This window comes from Cervus canadensis, chromosome 10, assembly GCF_019320065.1.
Source record: "Cervus canadensis isolate Bull #8, Minnesota chromosome 10, ASM1932006v1, whole genome shotgun sequence".
Lineage (NCBI taxonomy): Eukaryota > Metazoa > Chordata > Mammalia > Artiodactyla > Cervidae > Cervus > Cervus canadensis.
In genome coordinates, this window is record NC_057395.1 from 33,154,686 (window position 1) to 33,177,009 (window position 22,324).

Consider the following 22,324-nt stretch of genomic DNA (forward strand, 5'->3'; position numbering starts at 1 on the left):
GAAAAATTGGGAGATTGGGACTGATTATATACATGCTACTACTATAAAATGATAACTAATAAGGACCTACTGTATGGCACAGGGAACTCTATTCAATACTCCGTAATGACCTATACGGGAGAAGGATCCAAATAAGAGTGGATATATGTGTATATGTATAACTGAATCACTCTGCTCTGCACCTGAAACTAGCACCTTTGTAAATCAACTATACTCCAATATAAAATAAAAACGAGAGCAAATTAAAAAAAAAAAAAGAAATGGTATGTGGGTGAACACTGTATCAGGCCAAAATGAACACATGGGGAAGAAAATTATGAGGAGAGGGTTGTCTGAAGGTGAAGGGCGTGGAGAAGGGTGAGCTAGCTGGTGCTGTGTGTGTGTGTGAGTGATGATGGTTTATTCTCCAGCCAAGGATGGAATTGGCCAGAAAGTGCTAAATGGTCAAAGAAAAACCGGCTGTTTCAGTAACTTCCATGAGAGATCCCTTCAGGCACTCATGGACTGGACATTTACCAGGCACGTTCAGCGTGGCGATGGTGTCTTCCGTGGAGATCTCTGAGAAGTAATGTCAGACGTAGAGAACACTCGTATGGACACCAAGGGGGAGAAGCAGGGTGGGATGAATGGGTGATTAGGATTGACATGTATACACTACTATGTACAAAAGAGACTACTATTTTATACACAGTATACTATTTTATACATGGTACACAGCTCAGGGAACTCATACTAAGTGCTCTGTGTTGACCTAAATGGAAAGGAAATTAAAATAAAGAGGGGATATATCTATACATATAGCTGATTCACTTTGCTGTAGACACTAATACAATACTATAATGCAACTATACAATAAAAAATTTTTAAATAAATTAAAAATAACTAAGCAAAAGAAATAAAAAATAAAAAGCAGCAGCAATGTCAAGCATACATCCTCATTAGATCGGGACAGTCATGGATTATGCCCAGTGTCCCTCTCAAAACTGTCCTGATTTGAATGATAAGCCACACAGTCCCTCAATTTAGGCAATACAGAATATAGAATTGGACTTGGAAGACATACAGAAGTTGGAGCTTATGGAAGCAATTCTAGCCTTATCCAAGTGAAGAAACGAAAAACAGGGAAGGTACAGGGCTGGGTGGGCCAGCCAGCATTACAATGGACTAGACTCAGAACAATCAAAGGACCAGCCAACACTCCTAGAAAAAGAAGCATTATGTCTGGATAATGCATGGAAGCAGGTATTATTTCAAATAGGTTCAGCTTTTTTCCCTTCATCATCTAGTAGACAGCACAAGAGAAAAATGAGCAGGAGGAAATCTACAGCACCAGATGACGACATGGCAGACCTGCTTTCAAAACAATCCAACAAATCACAAAGATGTGCCACTCTGGAAACTGTCTCTCCAGCTTTCAGTCTGGCAAATCAGAAGCAAATTATTCCTCTGGTGGCACTTTAGAAAGGTTTAAAAAGTTCCAGCTTCACAGAATGACATTTATATCCAGAGGAAAAAGCACAGCCTAATGGGAATGATACTTGGAAACGCACGCAGTGACACGGGACTTGAAAGTTTCCGCCATCCTGTGGAAGGCCAGAACTGGGCCTCTCGGTAGCTGAGCTGGTAATGCATCTGCTTGCAATGCAGGAGACCCTGGTTCGATTCCTGGGTCAGGAAGATCCCCTGGAGAAGGGATAGGCTACCCACTCTAGTATTCTTAGAGGGCTTCCCTGGTGGCTCAGTTGGTAAAGAATCCACCCCCAACACAGGAGATCTAGGTTCAATCCCTGGGTTGGGAAGATCCCCTGGTGAAGGAAACAGCTACCCCTCCAGTATTCTGGCCTGGAGAATTCCATGGACGGTATGTATAGTTCATGGGGTTGCAAAGAGTCAGACACAACTGAGCGGCTTTCATTGGCTGATTCCCAAAGAACAATTCTGGAACACTGGTCACCAAAAACTGGACTATAACCATCAGCTCATTTCACCGGCTGCATTCCCCATAGAAGCAATCAGAAAAATACAGCTACCATCAGAAGACAAATAGTCTACCCCTTTTCGACAACTCTTGCGGGATCAAATACTGCATTGGGAGAACAGCCGTACCCTCCCTGAGATGCTCAGAGAGGGTCACTTTTGACTTGTTTTACAATTCCAGGGGGACAACCTTCAAGTTCAGTGCAACTCTATAGATTACACTGCAAACAGTATGCTCTATTCCTCCCAAAGTGGTTGATGGAAAAGAATTCATTTGAACTGAAAATACAGGATGGTTCAAAAGGCTGTTCTGACCACTTTGGGTCCCAAGTCTCCACAATGTGTGACTAAAATGCCTGCCCGTGTCACATGCTAAAGTTATTTCACCCCTGGCAGAAGGATGTAGATTCAGATCTTCTTAAATATGCAGCTTCTGACGATATATTTAAGTGAAGACAGACAATAAAATATTTGATACCAAGATATAGTACAAATATCATATTCATCTACACACCCAGAATCTTAAAAAGTATTTCTTTGAATTTTGTTCGTAATTTAAAACTTCAGAAAAAAAAAATCCATGGTATAAAAGCTTTCCTTGACTTTGCAGCTAAATACTGTGGAGAGGCAGAAGTGTTTTTGTAGCAAGTTTTCAAAACTGGTTACATGACTGAGTCCTATTTGCAGATAAAGGGTCCCTCAACCACAATGACTTGCTTTTTCACTCAACAGAAAGCAATTTATCATATCTGATGATTTTTAAAATGTGACATCTCATTCTATACATAAATAAGAGCAGAGAATTCACATGTACTGAGAATCCCCATAAGCTGATCACTGACTGAGGCTTCTGTGTCTACAGGGACATTAAGTCAAAAGATGCTAGACCCAGAGCACTGTGTTACTGACAAGGCAGAACCAACATGCTTCCAGTCCAAACACATCACCTTACAGTCTCTCCTTCAGGAACAAAGACAAAGAAAAACTTTAAATTCTAAAAACCCGGGAGAATTAAAGAGGAAAATACAAGTACACAGTTATTTATTGCTCTCAGGGGATGTGTAGGGTGATATGAATAAATGCTCTGTGAATTACAGACTGTTTGCAAGCACTGTATTTGGTTGGTGTTGACAGACATAGAAAATGCATGAAGACATAGTTACTGTCCTCAAGGAGTTTACTCTGTAACAAGAAAAGTGAAAGTGAAGTTGCTCAGTCATGTCCGACTCTTTGCGACCCCATGGGCTGTAGCCTACCAGGCTCCTCTGTTCAGGGGATTTTCCAGGCAGGAATACTGGAGTGGGTTGCCATTTCCTTCTCCAGAGGATCTTCCCAACCCAGGGATCGAACTCGGGTCTCCCGCACTGTAGGCAGACACTTGATGGTCTGAGCCACCAGGGAAGTCTATAATAAGGGGAGGTAACAAAAACCTATGACACATTGTATGCACAGGCCACACCTTTATCCATCCTTCCCCGGTGGACATGTGGGTTGTTCAGAGGCGTATTAGTCACAGAAAGGAATGAAACTGGCTCATCTGGAGAGACGTGAATGGACCCAGAGATTGTCATACAGAGTGAGGTAAGTCAGAAAGAGAGAAACACATGTGTGGACAGCAAGGGGGACGCGGGGGTGGGATGAACTGGGAGCGTGGGGCTGACACACACACTGCGGACACTACGTAGAAACCAGACAACTAATGAGGACCTACCGTGTAGCACAGGGAAGCCTCCTCAGGGCTGTGGCTGGGACGGGAAGGCAGTCCTAGAGGGACGGGATGTATGTGTACACACAGCCGATTCACTCTGCTGGGCAGCAGAAGCGAACACAACACTGTAAAGCAACTATACTCCAGCAAATGTTTAAAAATTAAAAAAAATAAATAAATTTTCTTTGTTCATCTCAAAAAAAAAAAAGACCTGTGATACAGGCAGATTAGCAGCACCATAAGGAGGTAAGCTGATTACAAACTCCCATTAAAAAGGAAATGTTGGAAGGTTTTTTTTCAGGCTTCTCCGTCCATGGGATTTCCCAGGCAAGAATACTGGAGTGGGTTGCCATTTCCTTCTCCAGGGGATCTTCCCGACCCAGGAATTGAATCTGGTTTTCCTGCATTACAGGTGGATCCCTCCTCCGACTGAGCCACCATACCTCCTATATCAAAATGTTACGCTGGGCACTGAATCACCACTTATAAGAATCAAAAATGTTAAAGTAGTCATGACAATAATGTTTACCAAACACTTAACATGTGGCTGCCATGGTTCTAAGAATTTTATTACCTCCTTTATTCGTCACAGTAGGAATAGGGCTTCCCTGGTGGCTTAGACGGTAAAGCATCTGCCTGCAATGTGGGAGACCCAGGGAGACCCTGAGTCGGGAAGATCCCCTGGAGAAGGCAATGGCACCCCACTCCGGTCCTCTTGCCTGGAAAATCCCCTCAACGGAGGAGCCTGGTAGGTACAGTCCATGGGGTCGCAAAGAGTCGGACACGACTGAGCGACTTCACTTTCACTCCTCACAGTAACCCTAACAGATATAGCACTGTTATTCTCTGCCTCCCTCCCAATTTTGGGTGAGAGAAATGAGATCCAGAGAGGTTAGGCAACCTGCTCACAGTTTCAGCTCTAGTAAACAGAGAAGATTCTTTACAAGCCGTCTCCAAACGAGAATCTGATTAACTCTGACTGTACTTTTCTACAAGCCAAACAAATCCAGCAAATACCCACAAAGAGAGGACTGTATATATCATTTTAAGATGCCCAAAAGATAACACCTGGACTTGAAGTAAAAAAAAAAAGTCTTTCCAGCATCTAGGAAAAAAAGACAGAAGAAAATAAAATCAGATCATTAGACTTCTGGACAGCAAGGCTTTACACCAAAGAAAACAGGATAACACACTAACAATACTCCAGGAAATAAATTATGAGTCTTCAGTTAAGTCTGACTTCCAAGTAAAAAAGGCCCAAGCTTTAATCTACTATCAATAGGCACAACTCTGGTGATTAGGCTTCCGGTGGCTCAAATGGTAAAGAACTTGCCTGCAATGTAGGAGACCCTGGTTCAATCCCTGGGTTGGGAAGATCCCCTGGAGAAAGAAACGGCTACCCACTCCAGTATTCTTGCCTGGAGAATCTCATGGACAGAAGAACCTGGTGGGCTACAGTCCGTGGGATTGCAAAGAGTCGGACACAATTGAATGACTAACACTTTCACTGGTGACATTATCCTCTTGAGTGCTCCTGAGCAATCTACCAGTGTACACGTTTCAGACATTCAACATGATTAGAGATACTGACCTGAGGGCTATCTGATCAGCATGATGAGCATGAAAGACACAAGTTCCTGGGTGGTGGGTTCTTACCGAGGGAACCTGAGTGGAAGCAACACATGTCCCTTCCAGACCGAGACCCTCAAGGCTGCAGGTCTGCCAAGACCTCTGAGTGCTGGCTGCCCAGCTCTGAGCCAGCAGATGCGGACAACGCCCTGTGTGGCACAGAGAAAGGAACAGAAGGAAGTGGAGATCCGTGAAGGCTACCAGGAGCAGAGATGCTCGCTGACCTACAACACTCATCCTAGGCTGTGCTGTGAAGGAGAAAACACTTTTAAAATTCTTTAAGCCAGGGGTCCCCAATCCTCAGGCCATGAACCATGTACCAGGTACACGGCCAGTGGAATTTCCTAAGTGACAGAGCAAGGAAGCTTTTGTTATGTTGATGAGATGACTTCTGGAAGCTAGCAGCCAGGGCAGCCAGACCTGTGATGAGAGGACTGGAACCACCCTGGCCAATCAATTCTTTCTAACTTGGTCTACAGAGTCAGTGCAACCAACTCCAAGGAAAATCACAGCACATTTATTTTATGAATGTCGACAAACTGAACCTAAAAGTGATATGGAAAGGCAAAAGGCTCCAAGTAGCCAATAAAATACTGAAAAAGAAAAACTCAGAAAATTGTCATGTCCCAATACAAAACTTACTATATATAGCCACAGCCAACAATGGGTGAAAAAACAAATAGACCAATGAAACATTAGAGAAGCAAGAAGTAGACTCACACAGATACAATCAACTGGTCTCTGACAAGGGAGCGAAGGCAACTCAATGGGAAAAGGACAATGTTTTCAATCAATGGCTGGAACTTGACATCTACATAAGGAGAAAAAAGAAGAAAGAACCTAGACACAGAACTTACAACTCTGAGAAATATTAACTCAAAGTGGTTCACTCTCTTAATTGTAAAATGTAAAAGCATAAAGTACTAGAGGGAAAATCTAGGCAGTCCTTGACCTGGTAATGATGTCTTAGATACAACACTAAAAGCATTATCAGGGAAAAAAAGAAAGAAAAAAGGTGTGTTACCTGGTTGGGAATTCATTAAAATTAAAAACACTTCTCCTTTGTAAAAGACAATGTTAATAAAATGGAAAGGAGAGCCACAGACTGAGACAGAAGTTTTTGCAAAACACATATCTGATATATAGGACATCTTTGTAAAATACACCAAGAAATTTTAAATTCAACAATAAGAAAGCAAACAACCCAATTAAAAAATGGCCCAAAATTCATACTATGTGCAAGTATCAAGTCATGAAGCACTACACCTGAAACAACTATTGTACATCAACTATATTTCAATAAAAAATAATAATTTTATTTAAAGCATAACAGAAAAGAAAACCTACACAAAATAGACTTTACTTAAAAAAAAAAATAGGCCAAAGACCTTAATAGACACCAAACAGAAGACAAACAGATGGCAAACAAATATATGAAGATTTTCCACATCACCTGCCATGAGAGAACTACACAATAAAACAATGAGATTGAGTCAATTCCTAGGCTGATTGATGGTAAGTCCAGGGTTCCCAAGGAGGATAAAGGGGTCTGGGGTTCCGTAAGTGGAGATAGGAGTCTGGAATTCTCAAGGAGGAGAAAAGGACAAACTTTTTTTCCTCTACATTCCTTCAGTTCAGTCACTCAGTTGTGTCCGACTCTTTGCGACCCCATGAACTGCAGCACACCAGGCCTCCCTGTCCATCACCAACTCCTGGAGTTTACTCAAACTCATGTCCATCGAGTCGGTGACGCCACCCAGCCATCTCATCCTCTGTCGCCCCCTTCTCCTCCTGCCCCCAATCCCTCCTAGCATCAGGGTCTTTTCCAATGAGTCAACTCTTCGCATGAGGTGGCCAAAGTACTGGAGTTTCAGCTTCAGCATCAGTCCTTCCAATGAACACCCAGGACTGATCTCCTTTAGGATGGACTGGCTGGATCTCCTTGCAGTCCAAGGGACCCTTAGTCAATTACACAACTAAGTTTAAACTCTGTACCAGGGATTATACAACAACAATGTATCCCGCTGGAGGACAGTTTCTCCTTCCCCAAAACCTTCTGACTAATCCTGATATCCTAGAATGTATATTATGGGAGTGGGTCTGGTAGGATCTTTCTATTGTTAAATTCTAAAATTGTTATCCTAAAATGTAAATTGTTGGAGTGGGTCTGGTAAAGTTTTCACAAACTTGAGACATTCTTTTGATTCATTGTAATAACTAATTAAAAAGTATATAACTCCCTTGCTAACACTAGAGGGGGGGCATACTCTCCATCTCCCTTCTGTTGTCTGCGTCAAAAGCTATCTCTTTTATACTTTAACAAAACTTTATTACACAAAAGCTCTGAGTGATCAAGCCTTGTCTCTGGCCACAGATTGAATTCTTCTCTTCCAGAGGCCAAGAACCCTGGCGTCTTTCATGGTTCAGCAACAATCTTTCAAGATACTGCTACTAGCCTATTAGGATGGCCAAAATCAAGAACACTGACAACACGAAATATTGAGAAGAATATGGAGCAACAGGAACTCTTATTCATGGCTGGGGGACGTATGTATGATTGGAAGTCCGTGTGTTGGTTTCTTAGGACACCAAACGTATTCTTAGCATACAATCCAGCAGTTGTACTCCTTTGCCCAAAGGAGTCAAAGAACCACGTTCACACAAAAATCTGCACATGGATGTTTATAGCAGCTTTACTCATAACAGACAAAATTTGAAAACAACCAAGATATCCTTCAATAGGTGAAAGGATAAACAAAGTGTGATGCATCCAGACAATGGAATTTTAGTCAATAATAAAAATATACAAGTTATCAAGCCAAGAAAAGACACAGAGGAACCTGAAACGAATATGGCTAAGTCAAAGAAGTCTTTCTTTAAAGGTTACGTACTATACGGCTTCAACTATGTCACATTGTAGAACACGCAAAACTAGAAAGACATAAAATTTCAGTGGCTGCCTGGGGTTCGGTGTCAGGTAAGTAGGAAGAGAGGGGGAAAAAAACCACAAAGGGTATTCAGGGCAGTGAAACTACTCTGTAGGACACTATGCATCTGTTAAAAGCCACTGAGTGCCTATGTTTCTGCTTTGCAAATAGGTTCATTTGTTCAATTTTTCTAGATTCCACACATAGGCAGTAATAAACGATGTTTGTTTCTCTCTTTCTGGCTTGTTTCACTCCATCTCTAGGTCCATCCACATCTCTGCAAATGGCACAACTTCATCCTTTTATGGCTGAATAATATTCCACTGCATGTATGTACCACGTCTTCTTTATCTTTTCCTCTGCTGATGGACACTTAAGTTGCTTCCATGTCCTGGATATTGTAAGTGGTGCTGCAATGAACACTGGGGGGCATGTATCTTGGAATTATGTTTTCTACAGCTATATACCCAGGAATGGGATTGCTGGGTCACATAGATGATTCACTTTGTACAGCAGAAACACTACGCAGTAAAGCAATTAGACTCTAATAAATTTTTTAAGGCCATCACGTATCACAACACAGAGAGCAGACAACAATGTAAACTGCGAATTTTAGTTAATAATGTATCAATCATCAACTGTAACAAAAGTACCACTCCAGTGCCAGATTTTAACAACAGGGGAAACCGTGGAGGTTTAATAACAGGGAAAACTTGTAAAAAATGAAGTATGATTTTTTTTTAAAAAAAAAAAAAAAGGAGGAGAATGGGGAGAGAACACGCACGAAACAACTGTTTTCAGCAATATCTTGGTGGCAATATCCGCACTGTTAATTGTGTGTAACTGACCAGTTGTGTGTAAGGTACCAAAAAAGCAACTGTGAGATAGTCTAACATCATGAGCATCCTTGAGAATCAGGATTCTCCGAGTGGCAGAAAAGCAGAGACACGGCATTGAAGAAGTTCAGCAAAAGCACTGTCATTTGCAGAGTCATATTTGAACTGGACCCACCAGTACGAAGTCTTTAGATATTTTAGTCTTTACATAGTGGACACAGGGGTGGGGAAGGAGATGGGATGAATTGAGAGAGTAGCATAGACATATATACACTACCATGTGTAAAACAGATAGCTGGTGGGAAGCTCCCATATAGCACAGGGGACTCAGCTTGGTGCTCTGTGGGTGATCTACAGGGGTGGGATGGGATATACACACATACACACACACACACACACATGTACAAATATGGCTGATTCATTTCTGAGAAACCAACACAACATTATAAAGCAATTACACGCCAATAAAAAAGGAATGCTATTAAGCCTTTGCTAGTCATTTATGTTTCAAATATTTCCCCCCATATTTGGGACTCTTGCTTCCATTTTAAAGCGTGTCCAAGGGCACACCCCACGACCCAGTAACTCCACCCCTAACCTGTAACCAACAGAAAGGAACGTGTGTGCTGACAAGACCACAGCAGCAGCACTGGTGACAGCCCTGGCCTGGTAGCCCCCAAACATCCATCAACAGCAGAACACACGTGGGGACTTGGGCCATCACACCCTAAATGTTACCCAGCATCACGACACAAATGAACCTCAGGAATAAGAGGCTGAGCGTGAGAACCAGACAGCGGAGTGCGTGCTGTAAGCCCTCCTTCCTTTGAATGATGCCGATCAACTGGCAAAGGAAATCTTCGCTGTCAAGAGTCAGGACCCTGTCTTGAGGGGCGAGTGGCTAGGAGGTGCCGATTGCCTTCAGTTTCCTGGTTTGGAGATCTGTCACGCTATACTATCAGGTGTGCGATTCCCCACAGGAGCACTCTGATAAAGGCATTGTGAAAGGGAGCTTTTTAAAAAAGAACATGTGAGTGTCTGAGGAAGAAGACTGCTGTTTCCTGAGCCCAGTCCGCTGGAGCGTGGGAAGGTCAGATCCCTGAACACACTCCTCGATGGACACGGAATCAGCAGCCCACACAGCTCAGGGAGGCGGCTTCTGGAGCCAGCAAGCACTCACTGGATGCTTGCTGAATTAGTGGTTTCATCTTTGTATGTGCACCTGACTCTCGAAAATGTTAGTGACATAAGAGAGGGAAGAAAGCGTGAGCTGCAGCCCAGCTTTGGAAGCCTGACCGCCTGGCTTCACGTCTGCTGCTTATGAGTGTACTAATGCTTAAATACTTATTAGTGTGCTCAAGTTCCCGAAATCTCTGGGCCCTCAGCTGCAAACTGGATACGGAGAACAATGACGATGATGACAACAATCCTAATGGAGCCGTGGGGTTTAAGACAAATAATCCAGGGACTTTCCTGGTGATCCGGTGACTAAGACTCTTCTCTCCCAGTGCAGGCGGCCTGGGTACCATCCCTGGTGAGGGAATGAGATCCCACATGCTGCAACTAAGATCGAAGATCCTGTGTGTCCAACAAAAGACTAGGCATAGCCAAATAATATTAAAAAAAAAGAAAAAGAAATAATCTATATGCAGAACTGCACACAATGCCTGGCATATGATAAGCAGTGTGTGCGCGTATGGATTAATATACTCTTGTATATAGCTTCAGTTACCTATTATTTTTATCCTTCTAGTAAAGACTGTACAACTTGAAGAATACATAATAGGCTGCATAGGCATCTTTTACAAAGCCTGAAGATGGAAATATTCACAGCTATAAAAAATCAACTGTCTTGCCTATGCAAACATTTGCACAACAACCATTTGAATACTGAGGTTGCAAACCATGTCACCAATTTCTGCCTATTTCTGCGCTATGCTCTGAAAAACCAAGTGTCCAAGACCCTCTCCAATTCACTACCTGGTCTGAGGTGTGCTTCTCATTAGCCCACTTTATGCTTAAGAACTGTTCAGAGTCTGGAGGCACCATTAACGCATACGCACAGAAACGTAGTAAGTGAAAAGGCTCTTGATGAATGACAGGTAAACTGCAACTACAGTTACCATTTCATGCAACTCAGGTTTATTCTACTGTGATATATGAAGACAGAAAAAATGAATTAGCACATAGTTAAAAAAAAAAAAAAAACCTCATATGTGACTGTTAAAATCCATTAAGAATAATAGTTTTTCACAAAAGCCTTAAGAAACCAGGAGGTTCAGAATTAACCCTGATCAGACAGAGACGAAGTTGCTTCTACTGTTTTCTTCGACAGTTCAAGTCCTACAGCGATGTGATAAACCTGTTTCCAAGCTGGAGGGTTGCAGGAATGATGCATTTTCTTGGCCTAGCACAGTGCTTTTTTTTTTTAATTGGAGGATAACTGCCTTACAATGTTGTGTTTCTGCTATACAATGAAGTGAATCAGCTCTAAGTACACATATATCCCCTTTCTCGATGCTTTTTGTTTCTTAATGCCACAACCTAAATCTGGACTCTCTATTCTATCCCACTGGTCTACATGTCTGTTCTTATACCAATACTACAATTTTTTTTTGGCCATGACACATGGCACGTGGGATCCCAGTTCCCCAGCTAGCGAATGAACTGTGTCCCCTGCAGTGGAAACTTGGAATCCCAACCACTGGACCACTGAGAAGGCCCCTAGGACAGTGTTTTTAAAGAATTCTGAAATTGACTGACGTGAGGTGAGCCCCGCCAGTCCAGCTTAACCCTGGAAGCCCTCACGCCTTAAGGCCTGAGCCACACAGCACAAGATTACAGAACACAGCTGTTAGATACACCCAGGTGTGTCTAACATGTGAGGCTGGGATTTTCTCAACCTTCTGTCTGCTCACGTGTGAAACACTGATGATTACTATCTGCACCAGAGGCTGATGTGAGAAGCACTCACGTGTGCACCACTCAGAACCTCTAATGCAGATGTGATGGGCTGATGGTGGCCCTTCAAAGTCCTCTAGGGAAACCCTGACCCCAGGTATCTCAGAGTGAGACTGTACTTGGAGTCAGAACTTTCAAAGCATGATGAAGTAATGAAGCCACCAAGTTGGCCGTAATCCAAGTTGAAGGGCATCGTCTCAGGCATCAGAAGTGGACACAGAGAGGGTCCAGGAATCCATGTCAGCAGAGGCCACGTGAGACACAGACTAAAGGGGGCTGTCTGCAAAGGAAAGAGGCCTCAGAAGAAACCAACCCTGCCGACACTATGGCCTCCAAAACCATCAACAATCACTGTCTGTGGCTGAAGTCCCTGGGTCTGCGGTGTGCTATCCGGCAGCCCTGTTGCTGTTCAGTCGTGTTTAACTCTTTGTGACCCCATGGACTACAGCACACCGCGCTTCCCTGTCCTTCACTAGCTCCCGGAGTTTGCTCAAACTAATGTCCATTGAGTCAGTGACGCCATCCAACCGCCTCATCCTCTGTCATTCCCTCCTCCTCCTGCCTTCAATCTTTCCCAGCATCAGGGTCTTTTCCAGTGAGTCAGCTCTTCGAATCAGGTGGCCAAAGTATCCCTATGGAAGCCCTCAGTTCAGTTCAGTTCAGTCACTCAGTCGTGTCCGACTCTTTGCGACCCCATGAACTGCAGCACGCCAGGCCTCCCTGTCCATCACCAACTCCCAGAGTTTACTCAAACTCATGCCCATCGAGTCGAGGATGCCATCCAGCCATCTCATCCTCTGTCGTCCCCTTCTCCTCATGCCCCCAATCCCTCCCAGCATCAGGGTCTTTTCCAAGGAATCAACTCTTCACATCAGGTGGCCAAAGTACTGGAGTTTCAGCTTCAGCATCAGTCCTGCCAATGAACACCCAGGACTGATCTCCTTTAGGATGGACTGGTAGCCCTAGCAGACTAATAAAGTAGATGATGTTATACTATCATTTATCTTTTGGGCTTTATCGATGCCTCAAATCCAAAACACTGTTTTATACTGTTTAGCATCACACACTGATGAAATCTGCCCAAAGGGGACCTGGCAAATTCCATTTCACCCCCGTCTTCCACTGGGAAACATGCTGACTGATCAGCAGCTCTCTGTCCAGAAGACTCTGTGCTGTCAGAGGAGACTCCAGGTCCACAAGGCAGTTCACAAGCCAGCATCAACAATGCTCTGGGCCAGACACTTCACAACAAACTGTCTGGAGGTTTCTCAAACTCTGAGCTTCACAGGTCAAGTGACATAAACGAAGGGATCTCCTGACCTGAAGGAAGAGACGCAATGAGGAGGGAGGAAGCCGAGTGCCCAGGCGGCAGTGGACACTGGGGCAGCAGAGGTTGTATTTAGTCTTCCGAGGGACCTGGAGCAAAATGCAGAGGCTCGGCACTGCCCCCTACTGGCCAGGCACGTCCTCTACATGGACTGCTCTCCCAACATCTCTGTGCTGTTTGGCTGAAACAAATAAACCAACCTGTGCAGACTCGCTATTCAAAGAAGCAACAGACCTTTACGCAATGTAAAAATATCATCTCTAGCTTCTGCTCTATGATGGTGGATCTTGTTATATTTAGACTGGGTTTTCTTTAAACCAGGCTCGTGTACATTTAGGGAAGGGAGAGACGGGGTCTGGTTTTCAAGTACTATTCTTATCAATTCCAGCACTGGTTTTCACAATTAAGAGCTGGCTAGCAAGGCAAAGCAGTAGATGTGATGGCTTCTTATGGTGACAATCTAACTTCTTCAGATCTATTAAATAGGCTACAGTTTTTTTAGAAGAGCTCGTATTAATTTATCACTGGATAATTTAAGAGCATCAGTGAGGAAGAAAGTCCCAGAGAGACTTGATTTACGTACTGTCCATCATGAAAAAAAAAATACACCCAATACTGGCAATTGATGGTAAATAATATTTTAATTATTAACTGAAAAACTGCCAATTTTTGGTTTGCTTTTGATAACCACCTCTTACGCCGAACAGACCCAAGCCCATCACAATCAAAATCCTGTGAAACGCCCTGCTGTCCCCTCAGCGACCCCCTTCAGTGTCTGAGGCTCCGCACGTACCATGTGGGGTCACTCATTTCGCTGCTGACTTGTCACGCTCTCTGTGCCCACCTCACCTTTCCCGGGATTTGAGACAGTGAGACTAGCCGGGAGAGCCCGCCACCAAGAATCTCAGAAATTAAAGAGATATTGTTTTGCATTTTTTACACCATCACAGATAAAACACATGTTTAAATACTAATAATAGAATTCCCTGGTAGTGCAGTGGTTAGGACTCCATGCTTCCACAGCGGGGGGCAGAGGTTCAATCCCAAGTCAGGGAACTAAGATCCTGTATGCCAATGTCTCATACAAAATGTAAAAGTAAAAAATAAATTTTAAGAAGTCCTATCATGATGAAAAATCCCCAACAGGCATCACATTCCTGCGTTAACAACTCCTCCAGATAAGCAAGCCAGGATTACATCTGTTGATTCTTTTGCAGACTCCTTTAGAAAAACAATTCCCTCACAGGCGGTTGATTTTTTTCTTTTAAAATTTATCTGAGAGACATTTAAGTCCTAGCTGGGGTGGGGGGGGGGGGGAACCTGATAAAAGTTTGACCAGAGCGCAATAAATGTGAAGAGATTAAAAAGTCACAAAAGTCTTTAAAGAAATAAAAAACAGTCTCTCTGGCTCCTGAGACTCCCAGGAAGCTGATTACAGGGCCCTTCAAGAGTAACTTTATTATCCGGGTAAAGAGTTGCTGCATGGGAGAGAGTTTCCTCATGAAATCTCTTTAATAAAAAGTACAAAATTATACCATTCCTCCTGGAAGCTTTAAGGAGAATGTGTATGATTACATGCCATGCAGAAAAAAAAGGAAAAGAAATAAAATGAGGGACTCCCCTGATGGTTAAGACTGTACTTCCACTGCAGGGGTTGAAGGTTCAATCCCTAGCCAGGCAATTAAGAGCCCACATGCCACATAGTATGGCCATAAAAATAAAAGGTTTTGAAAAAAAAAGAAAGAAAGAAAATGAGAGATCATTTCAGAGAAACAGTATATGGAAATCCCTGAAAACCCCACCCAAAGGGCTAAAACACAGTAGATTCCATTAAGCTGCATAGAAAACATCAACACGTAGCATACACAGATGTCTTACCTCATCTACCTAACCTAGCTATTCTCAGTTCAGAACAACGACTGTGTCGGGACTGGTTACATCTGAGGCTTACACACTCACTCTGGACATTTGTATGAACAGTTGACAGTCACTGTGTACTCAGTACTGGGCTCGGTGCTAAGCACTTGACATGAAGCCGTGCACTCAGGTCTAAACCAGTGCCAAGTGGGTACTTGCGTTATACTGTGCTAAGTCCCTTCAGCGGTGTCCGACTCTTTGCGACCCTATGAACTGTAGCCCCCCAGGCTCGTCTGTCCATGGGGATTCCCCAGGTAAGAACACTGGAGTGGGTTGCCATGCCCTCCTCCAGGGGGTCTTCTGACCTCGGGATCAAACCCTCATCTCTCACATCTCCTGCTCTGGCAGGAGGGTTCTGTACCACTAGCGCCACCTGTACTTATGTTTCCATCTAATGATGAGGCACTCGAGGCTCAGAAAGGTATGTCATTTCTCTAAAGTAACAAAGTGATAAGATGGACAATCTGAACCCAGTCTATTCGGCTCCAAGGCCCCACTTGTAAGCACTGGACCATGTCTGCCTCTCAGGGTCAGATCTGACATCCCCAGAACCCGACTGGACTGACAGAAAACTCTAAAACCTGGCTGACGTCTGTCTCCAGCCTAGGAAGTTTTCTTATCAGAAAGCTTTTGGTACCTCAACTCCAAAGTTGCTTTTTTGAAAGGCAATTTACTGCCTTGGAGCAAGGAAAGTGTTGCATTTATAAGACCCAACTTTCCAAGCAGAAACAAAGCCTATTTCCTATGCTTAGAATAAGTATGCAACAGCCACTCTTAGATTCAAGGCTTAATTCCTGCTCTTAGAGAAACTAAAAGTAAAGATAACAAACAGAGGGACTTCCTAATGGCTAAGACTCTGCATTTCCACTGCAGGGGACATAGATTCGATCCGTCAGGAAACTAAGATCCCGTATGCCACACAGTATGGCAAAAATTTTGAAATTAAAATAATAACTAAAAAAAGATAATGAAGGGAACGCTTGAGATACAATAACCATTCTCTGTCCGTGGAAATAAGCTGTTCCCTGGGTTCAATCCTGATACTAGCACATGAAACCTTGGGGACCTCCCCGGCAGCCCAGCGGTTAGGACTTTACACTTTCACAGCTGTGCCTGGGTTCAATCCCTGGTCGGGGAAGTAAGATCCCACAATCTGAACAGACAAAATAAATTCAAAAAAATAATAAGTAAAACCTCATGAATTCAGTCAGAATTTTATAAGCAAAAGACTATGGGGATCCTTATAGTACAGCTAACATGATCATGCCAAATATTTTAACACCTAAGATATTAAGGTACATGGAGGAAGCATTCTGTACACTACTGACCACTGAGCCCAGTGGAGAGTGGGGTCCTGAAGGCATCCTGGGACCCTCCAGACTCCAGAAGTCAGGGAGTATTTTGCAGAAAGCAGTCACTTCTTAGGTCTAGCCCACTCCAGAGGATGGAGGCAAAGTGTCCAAATTCACTGCCACTAAACTCCCCAAGAAGCACTCTTGCTCTTCCTGAAGAAACTTCTCTGGGAAAATGAGAAGAATGACCTTGCTTTTCAGCACCTAACATTACACAGGAAGCAGCTTTTTCAGGAAGCAAGTGGCTATCTTTTCTTCTTCAATACAAGCCAAGGCTTCAAAGAGATAAAACAACTGAACTGGAATAGCTCCACCACTCTCCTGACTTATAAATATAACATAGAGAACCCTTTTCAAAGCTGAGGAGTACAAAGTTCCTCTAGTGAGAGCAACCTTTTTTCGAGCCCATGAGAGAGACATCCTGAAGAGCAGAAAGCCATGGGGCCAAGGGCACAGCTGAGCCAGGCCTCCTGCTTGCTCCTCAGCATCTTCTTCTGACGCAGCCGTGTGCCTGACGACCACTGTGACCCTACAGGGAGGGGCAGTGAGGGGACACATTGATGTTCCCACCCGTCAGCTCAGCACCTGAGACCCCTGCTCTGTCGCTGCCACCAAGAAGCCACCACCACTGAGAAAGCAACACATTACAGGAGGCTGAGATGCTAACCTTCATGGCCGGTGTCCTCCAAAGGACTAGCGAATGCAAATCACCTACAGTTTTCCATTCTCTGGCCTTCTATAGAGATATATCAATGACACCAACCCCGATCTCTGTTCAAGGCACAAACCTGAAGGCATCTGAGATTGCAATCCCTGGTTTAAAGGAGAGAGTTGCAATAAGATGCCTGTTACAACACTGAAAGCAATACAGTGTTTAAAGTACAGGGGCAGTTAGGGGGAAAGATGGGGAAAGAGATAGTTAGGGAGTCTGCGATTGGCCTGTATACTCTGCTATATTTAAAATGGGTAACCAAAAAGGACCTACTGTATAGCACAGGGAACTCTGTTCAATGTTATGTGGCAGCCTGGATGGGAGAGGAGTTTGGGGGAGAGTGGATACATGTAAATGTATGGTTGAGTTCCTTTGCTGTCCACCTGAGACTATCACAACACTATTAATTGGCTATGCTCCAATACAAAATAAAAACTTAAGGGCAGTAAAAGTGGAGGTGAGAAGTAACATTAGGAAGACAGCACAATAGCACAGGAGGAAGAAACAAAAGCCTGAACTAAGTCAGAAGAAAAAAAAAATGGAAAAAGATAAATGAGTCAAGAAATGCTTAATTATCATGTAACTTTCACATGCAAAAAGAGAATGGAAAATGATTCAGAAATAATTTCCCATTAAAAAACCAAGTGACACATGAAAAGATGCTCAATATCACTAATTATTAGAGAAATGCAAACCAAAACTACAATGAGGTATCACCTCACACTGATCAGAATGGCCATCATCAAAATGTCTCAGTTCAGTTCAGTCGCTCAGTCATGTCCGACTCTTTGCGACCCCAAGAATCGCAGCATGCCAGGCCTCCCTGTCCATCACCAATTCCTGGAGTCTACCCAAACCCATGTCCATCGAGTTGGTGATGCCATCCAGCCATCTCATCCTCTGTTGTCCCCTTCTCTTCCTGCCCCCAATCCTTCTCAGCATTAGGGTCTTTTCCAATGAATCAACTCTTCAATATGTCTACAAACAAACAATAAATGCTGGAGAAGATGTAGAGAAAAGGGAACCCTCCTACACTTCTAGTGGGAATGTAAATTGACAGAGGCACTACAGAGAACAGCCTGGAGGGTCCTTAAAAAGCTAAAAATTGAGCTACCATATGATCCAGCAATCCCACTCCTGGGCTTATAACTGGAGAAAAACATGTTTCAAAAGGATACAATGTTCAGCACTGTGTATAATAGCCAGGACATGGAAGCAACCAAAATGTCCATTGAAAGATGAATGGATAAAGATGTGATACATATATACAATGGAATACTACTCTGCCATGAAAGAGAACGAAATAATGTGATTTGTGGTGACATGGATAGACAATGAGTGATGTCAAACAGAGAAAGACAAATATCATATGATATCAATTTTATGCCGAATCTAAAAAGAAAAAAAAGATACAAATGAACCCATTTACAAAGCAGAGTCACAGATGTAGAAAACTTCCCCAAGAGGGAAGGGGAGGAAAACTAGGAGATGGGGTTTGACATATACTCACTACTATGTACAAGACAACTAATAAGGACCTACTGTATAGCACAGAGAACTCTATTCAGTACTCTATAATGACTTATATGGGAACAGAATCTAAGAAAGGGTGGATGTATGTATCTGTATAACTGAATCACTTTGCCATACAGCAGAAACCAGCACATTATAAATCAGCCATGCTCCAATAAAAATTATTAAAAAAAAAAAAAAAAAACCAAGTGGCTATTTAGTAAACTGTGGAAAATCCACCCGAAATCAATCAGCATGGACAAATGATGAGATCCAGCAGCCACAAGTCCGTGTGATTCTTAACCTGGCTCTCGTGCCCGTTTTCCAGCTGAGAGAACAAATCTGATTGCAAGCTTTCTGAGCTAAGCCCTAGACAAGTGCCCTTTACAAGCACCAGGTGGGGTGGACCATCAGAATGTCTCGCACCGCCACGAGAAGTTACTTGTTAAACTGATAAACCCGTCCACCCTCTCTGAGAGGAAGGCCCTCCGGAGAACTTACACAGGCCGTTGACGTCCAGCATGTTAGAGATGCCCCGGTCACTCATGTCCACTTCCGGCTGGTTCTTCTCCCGGCTCTCTTCCACCAACTTTTTCAGAGACTTGGACATGACCTGTACCAAACAACAACAAAGCACGTGGGCGACGGCCAGAAGGGTGCAGGGAGAGAAATGAGGGAGCCCCCGGCTGGCACTCTCCAGCTTTCCCCAGGTCTTGGGAAGTGGGCAGCGGCGGGCAGGGTCTGGGAACAAGGATGGGGGGTGGGGAGCGAGGGACAGAGAAATGGGGACGGTCCAGCACCATTCCTGCCGCGGAGAAGCAAACACAACTGCAACCACACACACACACTCACTGCGGAGGGCTGCACCTAATAGGCACAAACTACAGGCTTCTGCAGGGCTCACTCCGGTGGCCGGCGAGAGATGCGCTCGGTCGGTGCAAAACGAGCACCCAAACGAGGAACACGCCCTGTCCCGGCACTCCGCGCAGGCGCACATCGGACCGCTAGCAACTCCAGGCCCCGCCCGCGCCCGGCCCTTCCCTAATTAGGAGACCGGCTTACTAGACGTGGCTCAGGGCGAGGCTCCGCCCATAAAAGAATGCGTGCCCTGCGGCTAGCCAATCAGGTATGCCGTTCGGCCTGGAGACTCCGCCCCACCCGTGGTTAGTGCCCCGCCCCCCAGGTTAGGCTTCCGATCCTAAAGAAGCCGATGCGTGCGCAGGCTCAATTTGTAGATGGAAGTCAGCGTGCTGTGGGCGGAATCAGGGAAGTCTGGGCCGGGGTTCAGGCTGGGTCAGAGGCAAGTGACAACTCAATATTCTCTCAGTGTGCTGTTTCTTTAACTTACTGGAAGTTGCTGCCCTGAATCCTTTCCCCACAGTTGTACCTCGCGGTATATTTTGAGCTCCTGAAAGCAAGAATTGTCTGATGGTGTGTGTGTCCCTGGCGTCCAGGTCGCAATCATGATACGTGACCCCTCTGTTCTTATGCTATATCATAGCTTAGTTTGCTTTCTGTTGAATGATGATTTCCTCGAACAATTTTGTGTTTTTGTTTTTTTTTTTTTAACTAGAATTTGTTTTTTTTTCTTTTTGTAACCTTAAGCTTTTCATTACTCTCCACTGTTTGAAATCCAATGGATTCTTCCTGAAGACTTTAGGAACCTACTAATATACTGCTGTAACTTGGACTGACTCTTTGTCCTTCCAGCTGAGAGATTGTAACTTTTTAAAACTTGGTTCCTGGGTTTAAACAGACATTTCTCGTAGGCACCTTGCTGAGTAGCTACTCTCAAGTAACCTTCTCTAAAAGGATGTATAAGAGGCACAAATGTTAAGTAGTTGAATGTTTTAAATGTCCTTTTTCTGCCCACGCTCCGCATGGAATTCTAGGTTCAAAATTAGTTTCTCTTAAATCTCAATGGCATAGTTCCAGTGACTTCTGCTTTCGATGTTGATGCCCAGAAACGTCTCCTTAAATCTTTGCAGTAAACTATTTTTTTCCCTTGAGAAGCACTTGTGAGCTTTTTATTATTCATCACCGTAATCTCTCTGATGGAAGCTCTTTTTTTGTTTAATCTGTTCAGTGCTCATTGGGTCGTTTTCAGAGGATGATTCATTTCTCTCTTCCTCTCTGGAAATTGTTTTCAGTTATTCTTTTGAAATTTCCTACCATTTTCTATGATTTATCACTCTTGGAAATCTTTTCATATGGCAGCTTCCTAGGACAGTTTTCAGTAGCTGGGTTTTTTTCTCCCACTTATATATTTAACACCCCCCCCCCCCCCACACAACACAACCACACACACTTTTTAACTTACATTCTGGAAGATTTCCTAATTTATCTTTGACAAAGATATAAAATTTTTAAAAGGTGTTTGATGATTAATGAAATATTTCTTAGAGCCTCCTTGTTGGTTAATAGTGCCCTGCTTTATTTCACTGAATGCACACTCTTTCTTCAAATTAATTCTCTGGAGGGAGTAGCAATTTTGTTAAACCTCTTTCGTACTTAAATTGTCCTCAGTCCTCCACTGTAGGTCAGCTCCCCCATCGGCTGCTACTCTCTGCGATAACGTAATTCGTCAGGTCGGATGGTACGCCGTTAGACAGGGCCGACGGTTCTCGATCCCTAACTCAATTTCCGATAGCTCAACAAATTAGCGAGAGCGAGCCACCGCCTAAGTTTCATATTATCCAACCGCTCCGCCAAGAATTCAAGCGGGAACGCGGATCTACTCTCAGCTTGACCGTAGCTAGGGAAGGCGATGGGGGATTGATCATCTGAGCTTGCCAGGTGGCCTGGCACATCCTTGTCCCCCAGGCTGGGAGCTAAGCTACTTGCTGAACTGTGTTTGCCTCTCTAGGACACTTACCCTAAAGCCTACTTATCTCCCAATACAGTAACATGGGAGTTATACATTCAACATGAACTGGGGGTGGGGCGGGGGGAGGGAGATATAATTCTGTCCTAAACATGTCAATACTCAGCTTATTTCCTCTATTATGTGAGACTCTAAAGATCAGGGGCCATACCTTCCTCAGTATCTGGCACAGAGATAATCCACACATAGTGACTGAATGAATAGATGAAGGCAGGGCTACAGGGCTGCCATGGACAGCTGCCCAGGCTGTGTACTGCACAACTCTTCTATGGTGTGAACAGAGCCTCCTGGAGTTATGTAGGACTATGTCCAATTTGATCACTGTGCTCCTTCTTCTAAAGAGAATTTGGGATGTGCTTTTTTTCTTAATCTCCCCAAAGTTGCTATTCTATGTTCCCATAGCTGTGAAAACTCTATGTACAAGTGTAAGTATTATTGCATCAATTAGACTATGAGTAGCAAAAAGCTGACCGCATGTCTTCAACACAAGAGGATTCATTATTTTTACATGGTAAGTCGGGGGGTAGAGAGGTACTGCCTGTGGTTTAGAGCAGAGGTTGGTAAACTTTTTCTGCAAAGACT

General features: G+C 43.8%; 1 protein-coding gene across 1 annotated transcript in view; it reads right to left on the reverse strand.

The window, feature by feature from the left end:
* Nucleotides 1-19,871, reverse strand: part of RSU1 (Ras suppressor protein 1) — a 196,795-nt gene extending 176,924 nt beyond the window's left edge. The window contains exons 1-2 of the mRNA XM_043478402.1: nt 19,711-19,871; nt 19,360-19,471 (exon numbers count right to left, since the gene is read on the reverse strand). Coding sequence (XP_043334337.1) covers nt 19,360-19,468 — 109 coding nt within the window. The 5' untranslated portion in view covers nt 19,469-19,471; nt 19,711-19,871. The remainder of the gene's footprint in view (nt 1-19,359; nt 19,472-19,710) is intronic.
* Nucleotides 19,872-22,324: the final 2,453 nt, after the last annotated feature.